Here is a 15934-nt window from a genome sequence, read left to right as displayed (position 1 = left end):
GACTGCCTATTTCCACCTCCGTAACATCGCCCGACTTTGCCCCTGTCTCAGCTCATCTGCTGAAACCCTCATTCATACCTATGGTACCTCTAGACTTGACTATTCCAATGCCCTCCTGGCTGGTCTCCCACATTCTACTCTTCATAGACTTGAGTTCATCCAAAACTCTGCTGCCTGTGTCTTAACTCACCCCCAGTCCCGTTCCTCTATCACCCATGTGCTCACTGACCTACATTGGCTCCCGGTTAAACAGCGTCTTGATTTTAAAATTCTCATCCTTGTTTTCAAATCCCTCCATGGCCTCACCCCTCCCTATCTCTGTAATCTTCTCTAACCCCACAACCCTCCAAGATATCTACACTCTAATTCTGGCCTCTTGCACAACCCTGATTTTAATTGCTCCACAATTGGTGGCCACGCTTTCAGTTGCCTAGGGCCCAAACTCTGGAATTACCCTCCATACACCTCTCCGCCTCACTTTCCTCCTTTCAGATACAAGCCTACCTCTTTGACCAAGCTTTTGGTCACCTGACCTAATGTCATATTTTGTTTTTATAGTGCTCCTGCAAAGCACCTTGGGATGTTTTATTACATTAAAGGCACTACGTAAATACAAGTTGTTGTTGCAGTGTTGAGAGACTGTCAACTTGGATTGTTGTGTCCAGCCACTACTGCAATTGCGAACGTCTAAACTTATCAAACCTTCTCTTGAGTAGAATAAAGGTTAGCAAGTGCATAAGTCAGCAATTTGTAAATACCAGTATCCAGTTTCCATTCAGCACTATTTGGCTTCCTACTGATTTATGAAAAAAACACTTTAATGTGCACAGAACTTGTCAAAATAGATTCACTCAAACTCATCAGCAAAATAATGAGGAAAGCATTTGAAACTTTAAAAAATAAATTCCTTTTTCTCTATCTTTTCCCCTCCATATCTTTTGTCCTGTTTCTCTTTCAAATACCTTTTGGAAGCCAACATAAAACACATGATTGGGCTTTCCACAAATTCACTTGGGTTGTCACTTCCTCAAAGAAATTGCATGTGAACAGGAGTAAGTCAGTCAACCCCTCGAGCCTGCTCTGCCATTCAGTTAGATCATGACTGATCTGCACCTCCACTCCATTTACTCACCTTTGCTCTATATCCCTTGCTGCAATTACTTAACCAAAATCTGTCTTGGTATTGACAGTTCCAGTTGTCCCAGCATCCACAAACATTGGGTGAGCTATTTCCAGATTTTTGCTACACTTTGTGTGGAAAAAGTTCTTCTTAGTTTCGCTCTTAAATGATCAAGGACTAACTTTAAGATTCTGTCCCCTTGTTCTTGATTCTTCCACCAGCAGAAATAATTTCTCTGTATCTATACTATTAAATCATTTTAATGTTTTCAACATCTTGGAAGTTAAAATTCTTGGTTAGACGTAATTTACAACTTCTGAATCTATGTTGGTCACAGATTGTTAGGTTATTATTACACAGATATCAAGTTTACTCCTGATCAATTCCATCATTTCCCACAGAACAGAAGTGAGACTAATGGGTCTGTGGTTACCGATATATATTTCACCACTTGTATTTTGAATATGAGCACCTCATTAGCCTGATTCTAATATATTGGTATCCCCCCCATAGCCTCATAATGGTGGTCAATGTCTCACAGATCTCCTTCCTGTTCTCTTGAGATCTCTGAGATAAATAGCATCTGTCCCAGTTAATTTATTTGTTTTGAGCCCTTTTGACTTCCAATTTATTGGACTTCTTTGAGGGAGTTGCATGTGCTGTGGATGTAGTGTACTTAGATTTCCAGAAGACATTTGATAAGGTGCCACATCAAAGGTTATTGGAAAAAAATAAAAGCTCATGGTGTAGGGGATAACATATTAGCATGGATAGAAGATTAGCTGGCGGACAGAAAACAGAGAATGCATAAATGGGTCCTTTTCTGACTGACAGGATGTGACGAGTGGAGTCCCGCAGGGGTCTCTGCTGGGGCCTCAACTTTTTATAATGTATATTAATGACTTAGATGAGGGGAGCAATGGCATGGTAGCTAAATTTGCAGATCACACAAAGATAGGTAGGAAAGTATGTTGTGAAGAGGACATGGGAGGTTGCAGACCGATATAGATAGGTTGGACAAAAGTTTGGCAGATGGAGTATAATTTGGGAAAATGTGAATTCATTTTGGCAGGAAGAATAAAAAAGCAGAGTATTACTTCAACGGAGAATGACTGCAGAATTCCAAGATTTAGAGGGATCTAGGTGTTCTAGTGCAGGAGTCGCAAAAAGTTAGTATGCAGGTACAGCAGGTAATAAAGAAGGCTAATGGAATCCTTTATTATGAGAGGAATTGAAAATAAAAGTAAGGATGTTATGCGTCAGTTATACAGGGTATTGGTGAGACCACATCTCTCATAATGTGTGCAGTTTTGATCCCCTAATTTAAGGAAGGATGTAAATGCGTTGGAGGCAGTTCAGAGGAGGTTTACTAGATTGATACCTGGAATGAGCAAGTTGTCTTACGAGGAAAGGTTGGACAGACTGGGCTTGTTTTCACTGGAGTTTAGAAGAGTGAGGGGGGACTTGATCGAAGTTTATAAGATCCTGAACGGTCTTGACAAGGTGGATGTGGAAAGGATGTTTCCTCTTGTGGGGAAGTCCAGAACTAGGGGGCACTGTTTTAAAATTAGGGGTGGCCCTTTTAGGACCGAGATGAGGAGAAATTTTTTCTGAAGGTTGTGAGACTTTGGAACTCTCAACCTCAGAAGGTGGTGGACGCGGGGGCATTGAATATTTTTTAAGGCGGCGGCAGATAGATTCTTGTTCGGCAAAGGAATCGAGGAGTTATCGGGGTAGATGGGAGTGTGGAATTCGAAACACGAACAGATCAGCCATGATCTTATTGAATGGCAGAACAAGCTCGAGGGGCCGAATGGCCTACTTCTTCAAATTCGTATGTTCATATGTTTGTACTGTTTGTTGTAGAGGAGAATAAAATTCAACAGAATCAGAATGAGTTAATTGGATAAGAATACAGGTGGAAGTTGGTGTGGATGCATCTAGGGTGATGACATGTTGGTGCAGGGAATGTACACAATGGATGGGTTATTTATTATTCATTGGAAATATCCAAATGAAGCTGGCTGGCTGAAAGAATAGCAAGCTCACCTTCCAGCAACCTCTGTATTCATGCCCCTTGTTCAAATCCAGCCAAAGTACAGGATTTCCCAGAGGACTAGGGCTTGATGTGGACCTGGACGTGTATGAGAAAGAGTGAGCATGTAGAGGTAGCTTGGAGGATGTGATGGTGGGGGAGTGTTGGGTATGGGAAAGGGCATCAAAAAGAGGATTTTCTGTCTCCTGGAAGTCAACTTAATGGGAGGATTTAGGTGGGGGGAATCTAGGAGATGGGGACATAACCTTAAAATCAGAGACACGCCATTAGCGTCAGTCATTTACAACACGGAAGGAGGCCATTTGGCCCATCGCATCCATGCCGGCTCTTCATGGAGCAATCCAGTCAGTCTCGCTCCCCTGCTCGATCCACATGACTGCGCAAGTTTATTTCCTTCAAGTGGCCATCCAATTTCCTTTTGAAGTCATTGATTGTCTCCGCTTCCCTTATGGGCAGCGAGTTTCAGGTTATTTCCACCCACTGCGTTAAAAAAAAAAGCTCTTCTTCAAATTCCCCTTGCATCTCTTGCCCAAAGCCTTCCATCTGTGTCCCCCAGTTTTTGTACCATTTGGTAATGGGAACAGTTTTTCCCTTGTCTAACTTACCTCAGCCTGTCATAATCTTGTACACCTCTATCAAACCTCCCCTCAGTCTCATTTGCTCTAAGGAGAACAACCCCAGCTTTTTCAGCCTAACCTTGTAACTAAAATCCCCCATCCCTGGAACCATTTTGGTAAATCTCCTGTGCATCCTCTCAAGGGCCCTCACATCCTTCCTACAAAGCAATAGGTGCTAACTTAATTATTATTTATAATTTGAGATCGATAGGGTTTTGCTAAGGGTATTAAGGGATATGCCACCAGGGATCTCATTGAATGGTGGACAGCCTCGGGGAGATGAATGGCCTACTCCTCCTGCTATGCTGTAGAATTTAAAAACTAAACAAATACAAAGATGCAAAGCACTGGCTTTTAATTAAGTCAAAGTAAGTTTGGTTAGACTCTGATTTTCAGGGCTACGGGGAAAGGGTGGGGAGTGAGTTGCTCTTGGAGAGCCAGCACTGACATGAAGGGCCAAATGGCCTCCTCCTGTGCTGTAACCATTCTATGATTCTATGAATAAGGCCATAATTAGAATATTATGACTGACGTTGATGTATTTGAACACTTGCTGTCTAGGCCCACAGATGAAGAATGGCTCTTGGTTGATGTATTGGCAGAATGCTGAAACCAGTGAAATTATTCTCCATGAGTTAGCAGCTTCAAGAAAAGTGAAATCTGATTGAAAAGCAGTGTAATATCTAATATTTTTCTTTTAATTCCTAGGAATGTGCAATCCCAGGAACTATAGCGATACACCACCGACCTCGAAGAGCACAGTCGAGGAGCTTCATGAACCCATCCCATCACTGTTCCGTGCTCTGACAGACGGTGAAACTCACCTGCACTGGAACATTGTATCATTCCCTGTCTCCGAAGAGCTCACCTATCATGAAAACCTGGTCTCGTTTTTGGAAACCCTTGATATGTCTCCGCTCCAAAATGTATCACTGCCTGAAGACAGTCCCCACGTACAACTCGAGAGTGAGAAAGGTAAACATCTTACCATTTGATTATATTTTGTATTGAGCGAATTTTTTTTTAATTATCATTTTCATGAGGTAAGCCCATTAACTGCTCTAGGATTTCAGTAAAGCATAATGGCAGGTTAATGAAATTTTCTCAAGTTCACCTGCGTTCTGAAAAATACCTGGTACAATTGTAGATTTTGTCCTTCCTAATTATATCTAGAGGAAGAATCTTGAGCTGTATAATAGAATAAACTTTGGTTACAAGTCTATCTTTGAGAGAAATTTATTGGGGGAGGCGGCAGCCCAGTGGTAATGTCACTGGACTAGTAATCCAGAGGCCCAGGATAGTGCTCTGGAGACATGGGTTCATATCCCATCACGGCAGATCGTGAAATTTGAATTCAATAAATAAATCTGGAATTTAAACAAAAAGCTAGTCTAATGGTGGCCATGAAACCACATTGGATTGTTGTTTTAAAAAAAAAAACCCCCTCTGGTTCACTGATGTCCTTTAGGGAAGGAAATCTGCTGTCCTTACCTGGTCTGGCCTACATGTGACTCCAGACCCACAGCGATGTGGTTCACTCTTAAAATGCCCTCTGAATTGGCCCAGCAAGCCACTCAGTTCAAGGGCAATTAGTGATGGCAATAAATGCTGGCCTAGCCAGTGACGACCACATCCCATGAATGATTAAAAAAAAATTGAGGTGCTTGAGTATCCATCCCATAAATGTATTGGCAGACTTTTTTTTAACTTTCTGGCGCTGATCTCAAGTCTATTTATTGACCTATAGCGGGTTTAAAAAAAAGTCTATTATTAACAGCTCCAATGACGCGTAACTCTGCTGATCGTCTGCTGAATTCTCCTCAAAAACACCAGGCCTGAATTTTAAAAATGATTCCGGGCACTATCTGAGCCATTTCCTTTTTCAAACTAAGTATTTCAGAACAACCAAGTTTTGTTCAATTTTTATGATTATGGATGAATGACTCCCAACAGGGAGACAAATGATGTACCTACATTATAAGCAATAGATGCTTTCTTATGAGATGAATCATTATCTTCTGAAGAGGAAAAAGAGAACTTGAAGATGGGGTGGAATCTGAAAGTTGCAGATAGTCCAAGAAACAGAATAGAACCAATGTATAAAGCAGAGAGCTCGACATTGTACTTGCCTCCAGGCTCACTCTCAAAATGGATAGGTCAATGGAAGACTGCTATTTTTGGTCAGTCATGTGGTTGCCATTCATAGAAACGCATGGCCGTACTTAATATCTAAACAAAGCCACTGAGAAATGCACATAAGTTGAGTTTCTCTTCTCTTACCACAGTGTGGAGCTTCTGTTCCCATAAGAACTAACTCCACTTACTGAAACCTTGGGTGCACATTGCTTAGGATCCCAAGCTGTGCGTAAGAGTATTTCCAGCCTTAAACCAAGTAAAACTGTGCAATATGGCACGGATAAACTTCTTGATTCTGGCCAAGCTATGACCATTGTACCCGTACCCATGTTGCTAGTTATCTGAAGCTAATTGGGTAAAACAGCTCAGCTCCCTCCAGGTCCTATAAATGAGATATGTTGACTGATCAGTTATCAACAAGTAATTAGAGAAAATGGGATTCTGGAATTTATATAAGAGACATTTAAAACAAAAGTAAGGAGGTGAAGGTAAATCTTCACAGGACCCCAGGATAGCCACTAACATAAATGTGAGCTCATCTGAAATTCTGTTGCCCTTATTCCAACCTGCATGAATACTCCTTCAACTCCCACCCCTGCGATCACTGTGACCTACTTTGGTTCTCAGTCCACCAGTGCTTCAAAATTAAAATGGTCATCCTCGTGATCGGATCCCTCCATGGCCTCAACCCTTTCTATGTCTGATACCTCCTCCTGCCCTCCAAAAAGTCTGTTTTCCTACAACTCTGGCCTCTTGCATATCCTCATTTCCTTTGCCCCATCTTCGGTGGCCATGCTTTTAGTCATTTGGGCCCGAACTCTGGAATTTCCTTGAAACTTTTTCACCTCTCTGCCGTAAAAACCCTACCTCCTTAGGCCAAGCGTCACTTATCCTAATTTCTCTTCATTTGGATTGCTGTCAATTTTTGTCCGATTATGCTCTCTTAAGCTTCTTGGGATGCTGTCTTAAGCTGAAGGTGCTGCATAAAAGCAAGTTGTTGTTGATTGGGACTTACTGCTGGCTAGAATACCCGGATAGGATACCAACAGCTGGGTTTTGATTTTCAATGGGTGGAGGATGGAAGGCTGCCTGGCGGATATTGAAGAAATACTCGAGAGGGGATAAAACCGTGTATGAGGGTTTTAGTGAGCTAGAAGCAGGTAATATTGTAAAAATTTGTGGTGATGTTGGAAGCATTGTGAACTGTGAGGAGGATAGTGTAGAACTCCAAAAGGACATAGACAAATTGGTGGAATGGGTAGACAAGTGGCAGATGAAGTTCATTGCAGAGAAATGTGAGCTGATTCATTTTGGTAGGAAGAACAGGGAGAGACAATATAGAATAAAGGGTACAATTCTAAAGGGGATGCAGGAGCAGAGGAACCTAGGTGTATATGTGCATAAGTTATTGAAGGTGGCAGAACAGGTTGAGAGAGCGGTTAAATCAAGCATACAGTATCCTGGGCTTTATTATTAGGGACATAGAGTACAAAAGCAAGAAGTTATGTTGAATTTGTAGAAGACAGTAGTTTGGCCTTAGCTGGAGTATTGTGTCCAGTTCTGGGCGCCGCACTTTAGGAAAGCCATGAGGGCATTGGAGAGAGTACAGAAAAGGTTCACGAGAAAGGTTCCAGGGATGAGTAACTTCAGTTATGAAGATAGATTGGAGAAGTTATGACTGTTTCTGTTGGAGAAGAGAAGGCTGAGAGGTGATTTGATAGAAGTATTCAAAATCATGAGGGGTCTGGACAGAGTAGATAGAGAGAAACTGTTCCCACTCGTGAAAAGATCGAGAACGAGAGAGCATAGATTTAAAGTAATGGGTAAGAGAAGTGACATGAGGAAAAACTTTTTTCATGGAAAGAGTGGTTAAGGTCTGGAATGCACAGCCTGAGTGTGTGGTGGAGGCAGGTTCAATTGAAGCATTCAAAAGGGAATTAGACTGTTTATATGAAAATGAAGAATGTGCAGGATTACAGGGAGAAGGTGGGGAATGGAATTGAGTGAATTGCTCATTCAGGGAGCCGGTACAGACACGATGGGCCGAATAGCCTCCTGCTGCATTGTAACGATTCTGTGATTCAATGTGGGATTTTGAAGCTCAGCTCAAGGGCAAACAAGACACCTAGTTTTGTTTGTGCAGATGGCAGGGTAATAGAGTTGGTGGTAAAGTTTTATGTTTTATGGTGGGGGCGAAACAAATGATAGTTTCAGTCTTTCCAGTGCTCATTAGGCAGAAATTTTTATTGATCAAAGACTTGGGGATGAATTTTACTGACCCCCTGACATCGAGGTGGGGGGGGGGCCTGGATACTCCTTCCAGGAGAGGCCCACCTCAGGCCTTGACGCTGGGAAGGCACCGCCCCATTTTACCGGCGTTGCCCCCGCCCCCCTCTCCTCGCCTCTCAGCAAAAAAAGTAATTTACATAAATTAATAAAGCTTAATGAACATAAATTAACCTGTCGTTCAACAACAGCTGTTCCACGCCAATATTCCAGCCGGTTGCCGGAAATCCTAAGCCATCGGATCTCCATTTGGAGGGTGGGGGTGGGTGTGGGGGGGGAAGTTAAGTTTTCAGGGCGGGGCAGGAGCGGGGAAAACTGTTACAATTGGCTGAGGGGATGGTCGGCAGGGGTTGAACGGCAAAGATAATAAAGTTTGGGAATGAAAGGTCAGGACTGGAAAAAAAATTTCGGGGATGAGAGGGAAATAAATGTCTTGTTTGGTCATTAGGGGAATGGAAGAGGGGCTTTCATCTTTAATTGACTGTTTACATTTAAATTCCAAGTGCAGTACTCTTTTTAAAAAAAAAATTAAATTAGCTGTCAGGGCTTGAAGCCTTTTAAAAATGGCGGCGCCTGTGCGGTGTCATCGGGGACGGGCGCTCTGACCCCTCTATGTGAATGAGCTGCCGTGTGAAATATCGTGGCAGCTCTGCGGCGCATGTCTTGAGTGTGTCGAACACTTTTTGAGGTGCGCCACCAAGAACGGTGGTGAGCTAATAAAATTCAGTCCTTGATGTTGTCCAGGCATAGTAACAGCACAGAGATTGTCATAGAATTGAGTATCAGATTACTAGTTTGAGAATGTGTGACCATTTTAAAGTAGTGAACTATTTTCATCTTTGGTATGGTTTTTTTTTTGGACCTTTGGTTCCTTGGCATAATTTGCTCTTCATTAGTTAGCAATGGAGATGGATTATAGATGAAATAAAAGCTTTGAGAACCCGGTACATTCTAATGCATCAATATAGCTGCACCAACTGCAGAATACATCCAACCTTACATAAGCACCATCTGAATGTCATGTGTTCCCCTGTACTCCTAGCTTGCTGTTACATTTAGTGTGTCAGTAGTTTTGGTCACAGTAAAGGCTACTGCTCCCCACATTTGATGTGTTAAAATGTTCATGACGGCAGGATTGTGGATTCACGTTTTCACAGGGAGGCAGCGATTGAACTTTTCCTATGAGCTGATGTACAACATCAGTAAATAGAAAAGCTTCGGTGGGTAGATTGTTTCAGTTTATATCTCATTTTGGCATTAGTAATTGTTACAGCACTATTTTCTGTCAGCCCGTTGGGAAGGATTATTCCCTGCTGCTTAATTACAGTGTAAGCTCTGAGAAATGTTTTGTTTAATATGTTCGGTGTTACTCGGGGGAGAAATGATGCTTCAGTAAGATTTTTGGAATGAAAATTTAAATTTCTACACAGTGGGCAGATAGGATAATGCAGTTGTACAATTAACTGATCTGTATGCTTATATTGCACAAACTGTATGATAATACATTAAAGGTTCGCTTTTTTATCAATATAAACTAAAGGAATTTAGGAATGTACTGGGAGAAGAGAAAAGCATTTTACACAATTTAGGATTTGCATATTATCAAATGTCCCAAAGCACTTTAGGCACTGAATTACTTGTGAAATGCAGTTTCTCTTGTCTTGTAGGCAGTTTTTTAAAATTCATTCGTGGCATTCAACCAATACCACCAGAATCGAATTAATTGATCATTCAGCTAAATGCTGTGTGTAAAGTGGTTGTGACGTGTTTACATGAATAAAATTATACAGTTAATGTGATAAAATCTTGTATTACCAGCCTGCAATTCTTAGCTGCTCCAGCTCCAGGGGTCGTCCTATTTATAAAAAAAAAGGGAACCCAGTCAGTCCCATTCCCCCACTCTATCCTCATAGCTCTTCAAGTTTATGTCCTTCAAGTTCCCATCCAATTTCCTTCTGAAATCGTTCATCGACTCCGTTTCCACCACCCTCGGAGACAGCGAGTTCCAGGCCATTGTCACTCGCTGTGTCAAAAAAAAAAAGTTCTTTCTCACATTCCCCCTCCTACCACCCAAATCACATCACTTGCCCAAAACCTTAAATCTGCGTTCCCTAGTCCTTGTACCATCAGCTAATGGGAACAGCTTTTCTTTGTCTACTTTATCTAAACCTATCATAATCTTGTACACCTCTATCAAATCTCTCCTCAATCTCCTTTGCTCCAAGGAGAACAACCCCAGCTTTTTCAACCTAAGCTTGCAGCTGCTTTAAGTGGATGTAAAACATCCCATGGAGCTCTTCCAGTGTCTTTGCCAACATTTGTCACTCCATTAATGGGTCCAAAAATAGATTAATTGGCCCTTGAGGGCACCTTTTGGGGTCCCATGGCTTTGCTGAGCTTTCTGGACAAGTTGTGTAAGACACAATGGGGGAAAGGGTGTGCACTTAATATCAAATCGAACAGCACAGGAGGAGGCCATTTGGTCCATTGTGCCTGAGCCAGCTCTTTGAAAGAGATATCTAATTTGCCCCACTCCCTTTGTCTTTTCCTCATGCAGCAAGGCAATATGGGTGGAGCTCAGGAATAGGAAGAGTGCAGTCACGATGTTGGGGGTTTACTACAGGCCTCCCAACAGCCAGCGGGAGGTAGAGAAGCAGATATGTAGACAGATTTTGGACAGATGTAAAGGTAACAGGGTTGTGGTGGTGGGTGATTGTAACTTCCCCAATATTGACTGGGACTCACTTAGTGCTAGGGGCTTGGATGGGGCAGAATTTGTAAGGAGCATCCAGGAGGGCTTCTTGAAACAGTATGTAGATAGTCCACCTAGGGATGGGGCCATTCTGGACCTGGTATTGGGGAATGAGCCCAGCCAGGTGGTCGAAGTTTCAGTGGGGGAGCATTTCGGGAGCAGTGACCATAATTCCATAAGTTTTAAGGTACTTGTGGATAAGGATAAGAGTAGTCCTCGGGTGAAGGTGCTAAATTGGGGGAAGGCTAATTATAACAATATTAGGCAGGAACTGAAGAATTTAGATTGGGGGCGGCTGTTTGAGGGTAAATCAACATCTGACATGTGGGAGTCTTTCAAAAGTCAGTTGATTAGAATCCAGGACCAGCATGTTCCTGTGAGGAAGAAAGGCAAGTTTCGGGAAGCTTGGATAACACGGGATATTGTGAGCCAAGTCAAAAAGAAAAAGGAAGCATTCATAAGGGCTGGAAGGCTAGGAACAGATGAAGCACTTGAGGAATATAAAGACAGTAGGAAGGAACTTAAGCAAGGAGTTAGGAGGGCTAAAAGGGGTCATGAAAAGTCATTGGCAAACAGGATTAAGGAAAATCCCAAGGCAGTTTATACATATATAAAGAGCAAGAGGGTAACCAGGGAAAGGGTTGGCCCACTCAAGGACAGAGGTGGGAATCTATGCGTGGAGCCAGAGGAAATGGGCAAGGTGCTAAATGAGTACTTTGCATCAGTATTCACCAAGGAGAAGGACTTGGTGGATGATGAGCCTCGGGAAGGGAGTGTAGATAGTCTCAGTCATCTCATTATCAAAAAGGAGGAGGTGTTGGATGTCTTGCAAAGCATTAAGGTAGATAAGTCCCCAGGGCCTGATGGGATCTACCCTAGAATACTGAGGGAGGCAAGGGAAGAAATTGCTGGGGCCTTGACAGAAATCTTTGCATCCTCATTGGCTACAGGTGAGGTCCCAGAGGACTGGAGAATAGCCAATGTTGTTCCTTTGTTTAAGAAGGGTAGCAAGGATAATCCAGGAAATTATAGGCCGGTGAGCCTTACATCAGTGGTAGGGAAACTATTAGAGAGGATTCTTCGGGACAGGATTTACTCCCATTTGGAAACAAACAAACTTATTAGCGAGAGGCAGTATGGTTTTGTAAAGGTGAGGCCGTGTCTTACTAATGTGATTGAGTTTTTTGAGGAAGTGATGAAGATGATTGATGAAGGAAGGGCGGTGGATGTTGTCTATATGGACTTTCGTAAAGCCTTTGACAAGGTACCGCATGGCAGACTGTTGCAAAAGGTGAAGTCACACGGGATCAGAAGTGAGCTGGCAAGATGGATACAGAACTGGCTCGGTCACAGAAGACAGAGGGTAACAGTGGATGGGTGTTTTTCTGAATGGAGGGATGTGACCAGTGGTGTTCTGCAGGGATCAGTGCTGGGACCTTTGCTGTTTGTAGTATATATAAATGATGTGGAGGAAAATGTAGCTGGTCTGATTAGTAAGTTTGCGAACAACACAAAGGTTGGTGGAGTTGCGGATAGTGATGAGAATTGTCAGAGGATACAGCAGGATATAGATCAGTTGGAGACTTGGGCGGAGAAATGGCAGATGGAGTTTAATCCGGACAAATGTGAGGTAATGCATTTTGGAAGATCTAATGCAGGTGGGAAGTATACAGTAAATGGCAGAACCCTTAGGAGTATTGACAGGCAGAGAGATCTGTGCGCACAGGTCCACAGGTCACTGAAAGTGGCAACGCAGGTGGATAAGGTAGTCAAGAAGGCATTCGGCATGCTTGCCTTCATCGGTCGGGGCATAGAGTATAAAAATTGGCAAGTCATGTTGCAGCTGTACAGAACCTTAAGTTAGGCCACACTTAGAATATTGCGTGCAATTCTGGTCGCCACACTACCAGAAGGACGTGGAGGCTTTGGAGAGGGTACAGAGGAGGGTTTACCAGGATGTTGCCTGGTCTGGAGGGCATTCGCTATGAGGAGAGGTTGGAAAAACTCGGATTGTTTTCACTGGAACGATGGAGGTGGAGGGGCGACATAATAGAGGTTTACAAAGTTATGAGCGGCATGGACAGAGTAGATAGTCAGAAGCTTTTTCCCAGGGTGGAAGAGTCAGTTACTAGGGGACATAGGTTTACGGTGCGAGGGGCAAAGTTTAGAGGGGATGTGCGAGGCAGGTTTTTTTACACAGAGGGTGGTGAGTGCCTGGAACTTGCTGCCAGGGGAGGTGGTGGAAGCAGATACGATAGCGACTTTTAAGAGACATCTTGACAAATATGTGAATAGGAAGGGAATAGAGGGATATGGGCCCCGGAAGCGCAGAAGGTGTTAGTTTCGGCAGGCATCAAGATCGGTGCAGGCTTGGAGTGCCGAATGGCCTGTTCCTGTGCTCTACTGTTCTTTGTTCTATAGCACATTTTCCTTTCCAGTTCCCTTTCCTATGCAGTGATTTTATAAAGGTTTCTATTAACTTTCTTCCTATTGTCATAGAGTCATCGTTATACAGCACAGAAACAGGCCCTTCAGCCCATCGTATCTGTGCCGGCCATCAAGCACCTATCTATTCTAATCCTGCTTCTAGTTATAAAGCCAAGGATCCCTTATGTAAACATGTGAATTCGGAGCAGGAGGCGGCCATTTGGCTTCTTCAAGCTTGCTCTGCCATTTAATAAGATCATGGCTGATCTGATTGTGGCCTCAATTCCACTTTCCTGCCTACCCCGATACCCTTTGACTCCCTTGTTAGTCAAGAATTATCTACCTCTGCCTTAAAAATATTCAATGACCCTTCCTCCCCCCGCTTTTTGGGTAACAGAGTTCGAAAGACACTCGACCCTCAGAGAGAAAACATTTCTCCTCATCTCCATTTTAAATGAGCGGCCCTTATTTTTAAACTCTGTCCCTTAGTTCTAGTCTCTGCCGCAGGGGAGAGACTGCTTCTTAACAGCTTTACCAACTTGTCTTGTCACCTTCAAGGATTTATGTATGTGAATCCCCAGGTTCTCCTGTTCTTTTGTTCTTGCACCCCGTGTAAAATTTTACTGTTTAGTTTATGTTGCCCCCCATCTTAATTCTTCTCAAAATGTGAAACAATAAACAGAAATTTGACTTGTGATTTCTTGATGGCTTTATTGAGGCACTCTTAAATATGATGGTTTCTGTCCATGTCTGATACTCAGCTTACAGTGGGGGAGGGGGAGGTGATTGGGTGGAGGTGAAACAGTCAACTTTAATCCTGTTCATTCCCGTAGGATGAATTTGTTGGTCATTAGGAGCAGAAACACTGGCTTGTTTTAAGCGCCTATGTCATTAGAAGAACACCTCTCCTTAATGCTTTGTTTCCAGTCATAAACTTCCCATAGTAATCTATTTATTTATCTTAAAAGTAAAATACCCAAATCTTCCTAACTTTGATATGGAGAGCGTTGGCGGCTGAGAACCCAATTCTTTCTCTTGGCTCTGATCATCTCCAGTTTCCATGTGCATCAGCTTGTGCATTTATTGTGTTGTTAGAAATATTTTCTTTATTTGTCAATAAAATAAGTTATTTTCTCCAAATACATAATCAGATCAAAGACTTGGCAGTACGTTATATTACACCGTTACCTCTAGAGTCCAAAACTCAGTTGCCCATATCCTAATTTGCACCATGTCTCATTCGCCTACTGTGTGCTCACTGACCTACATTGGCTCCCAGTCTGGCAACATCTCAGTTTTGAAATCTCCATCCTTGTTTTCAAATTCCTCCACGGCCTCGTCTCTCCCGATCTCTGTAACCTCCAACAACTTTACAACTCTCCGAGATCTCTGCTCTCCTCCAATTCCGGCATCTTGTGCATGCCCCGTGGAATTCCCTCCTTAAATCTTTCTCCTCTCTCCTTAAATCTCTCCCCTCTCTCCTTTTTAAGAGGCTGCTTAAAATCTACCTCTTTGACCAAGCTTTGGGCCGTCTGCCCTAATATCGCCTTAATGTGGCTCGGTGTGAAATTTTGTTTGCTAACACTCGCGTGAAGTGCTGTGGGATATTTTGCAATGTTAAAGGCGCTATGTAAATGCATGATGTGTTTTAAGATTTTTTTTTTAAACTTTATTTACAGAACCTCAATGCACAGTGGTCTACTTTGATGACTGCATGTCAATTCATCAGTGTAAAAATTCGTGTGAGTCCATGGGTGCTTCAAAATACCGTTGGTTTCACAATGCCTGCTGCGAATGTATAGGCCCAGACTGTATTGATTATGGCAACAAAGTGGTCAAATGCATGAACTGCACCTTTTGAAGACCAGAACTGTAAAGATGTGAAGACGATATGCATCAACCACAGAGCTGAAGATGGTGACCTTCTTGAGAAGCGAGGTTTTATTTTGTTTGACTGTCTTTTTTGTTAAATTTCTGCACTTCATGCTTGAGAATGTATACATAAATTGGATGTTTGATCATGAAATTTGAAACTGCAGATTTTTTTGTGGTGTAATTTACTGCTGATGTTTTGTAATTTAAAAAAAACACACATTACTTTAACATTGTTCTGACATAGGGAGATATTCAGCATAAACCAGTTGTAGCTTTTCTGTCTTTCAATTTTTGTATTGTTCTTATCATTATGCCTGCTACGCAAAGCTATTTGTGTGATGAATAAACGGATCTCCTGTTGTGACTAGTTATGTGTAGTAGGTGCTGCTATTTTTCTGTCTGGCCTTTGTATTTTGGTGCATAACAGCTTTGGAGTTCAGATTTTAACTATTCTAGGCAAGCACTAAAGACTTTCTGATTAATTTTTATCTCCAGAACTAGGTAACCGGATGTTATAGTAGAAATAATATTGTGTGGTGTATTCTGTTAGTTTGTCTAACCTAGGTTGCTATCTTAGTCACTGATATTTGTCACTGAAGCTTGCCTCAGACTGATCTGTAGGAATGCTTGGAACACAAGTAGGCCATTCAGCCCCTTGAGCCTGC

General features: G+C 42.5%; 1 protein-coding gene across 1 annotated transcript in view; it reads left to right on the top strand.

Moving 5' to 3' along the window:
• Nucleotides 1–15640, top strand: part of twsg1a (twisted gastrulation BMP signaling modulator 1a) — a 55892-nt gene extending 40252 nt beyond the window's left edge. Inside the window, exons 3-4 of the mRNA XM_068030796.1 lie at nt 4502–4768; nt 15074–15640. Coding sequence (XP_067886897.1) covers nt 4502–4768; nt 15074–15255 — 449 coding nt within the window. The 3' untranslated portion in view covers nt 15256–15640. The remainder of the gene's footprint in view (nt 1–4501; nt 4769–15073) is intronic.
• The last annotated feature ends 294 nt before the right edge of the window (nt 15641–15934 follow it).

The sequence above is a fragment of the Heterodontus francisci genome, chromosome 5 (assembly GCF_036365525.1).
Source record: "Heterodontus francisci isolate sHetFra1 chromosome 5, sHetFra1.hap1, whole genome shotgun sequence".
In the NCBI taxonomy this organism is placed as follows: Eukaryota; Metazoa; Chordata; class Chondrichthyes; order Heterodontiformes; family Heterodontidae; genus Heterodontus; species Heterodontus francisci.
The sequence above is the reverse complement of the archived record's forward strand: the minus strand, read 5'-3'. Positions and strand labels throughout refer to the sequence as shown.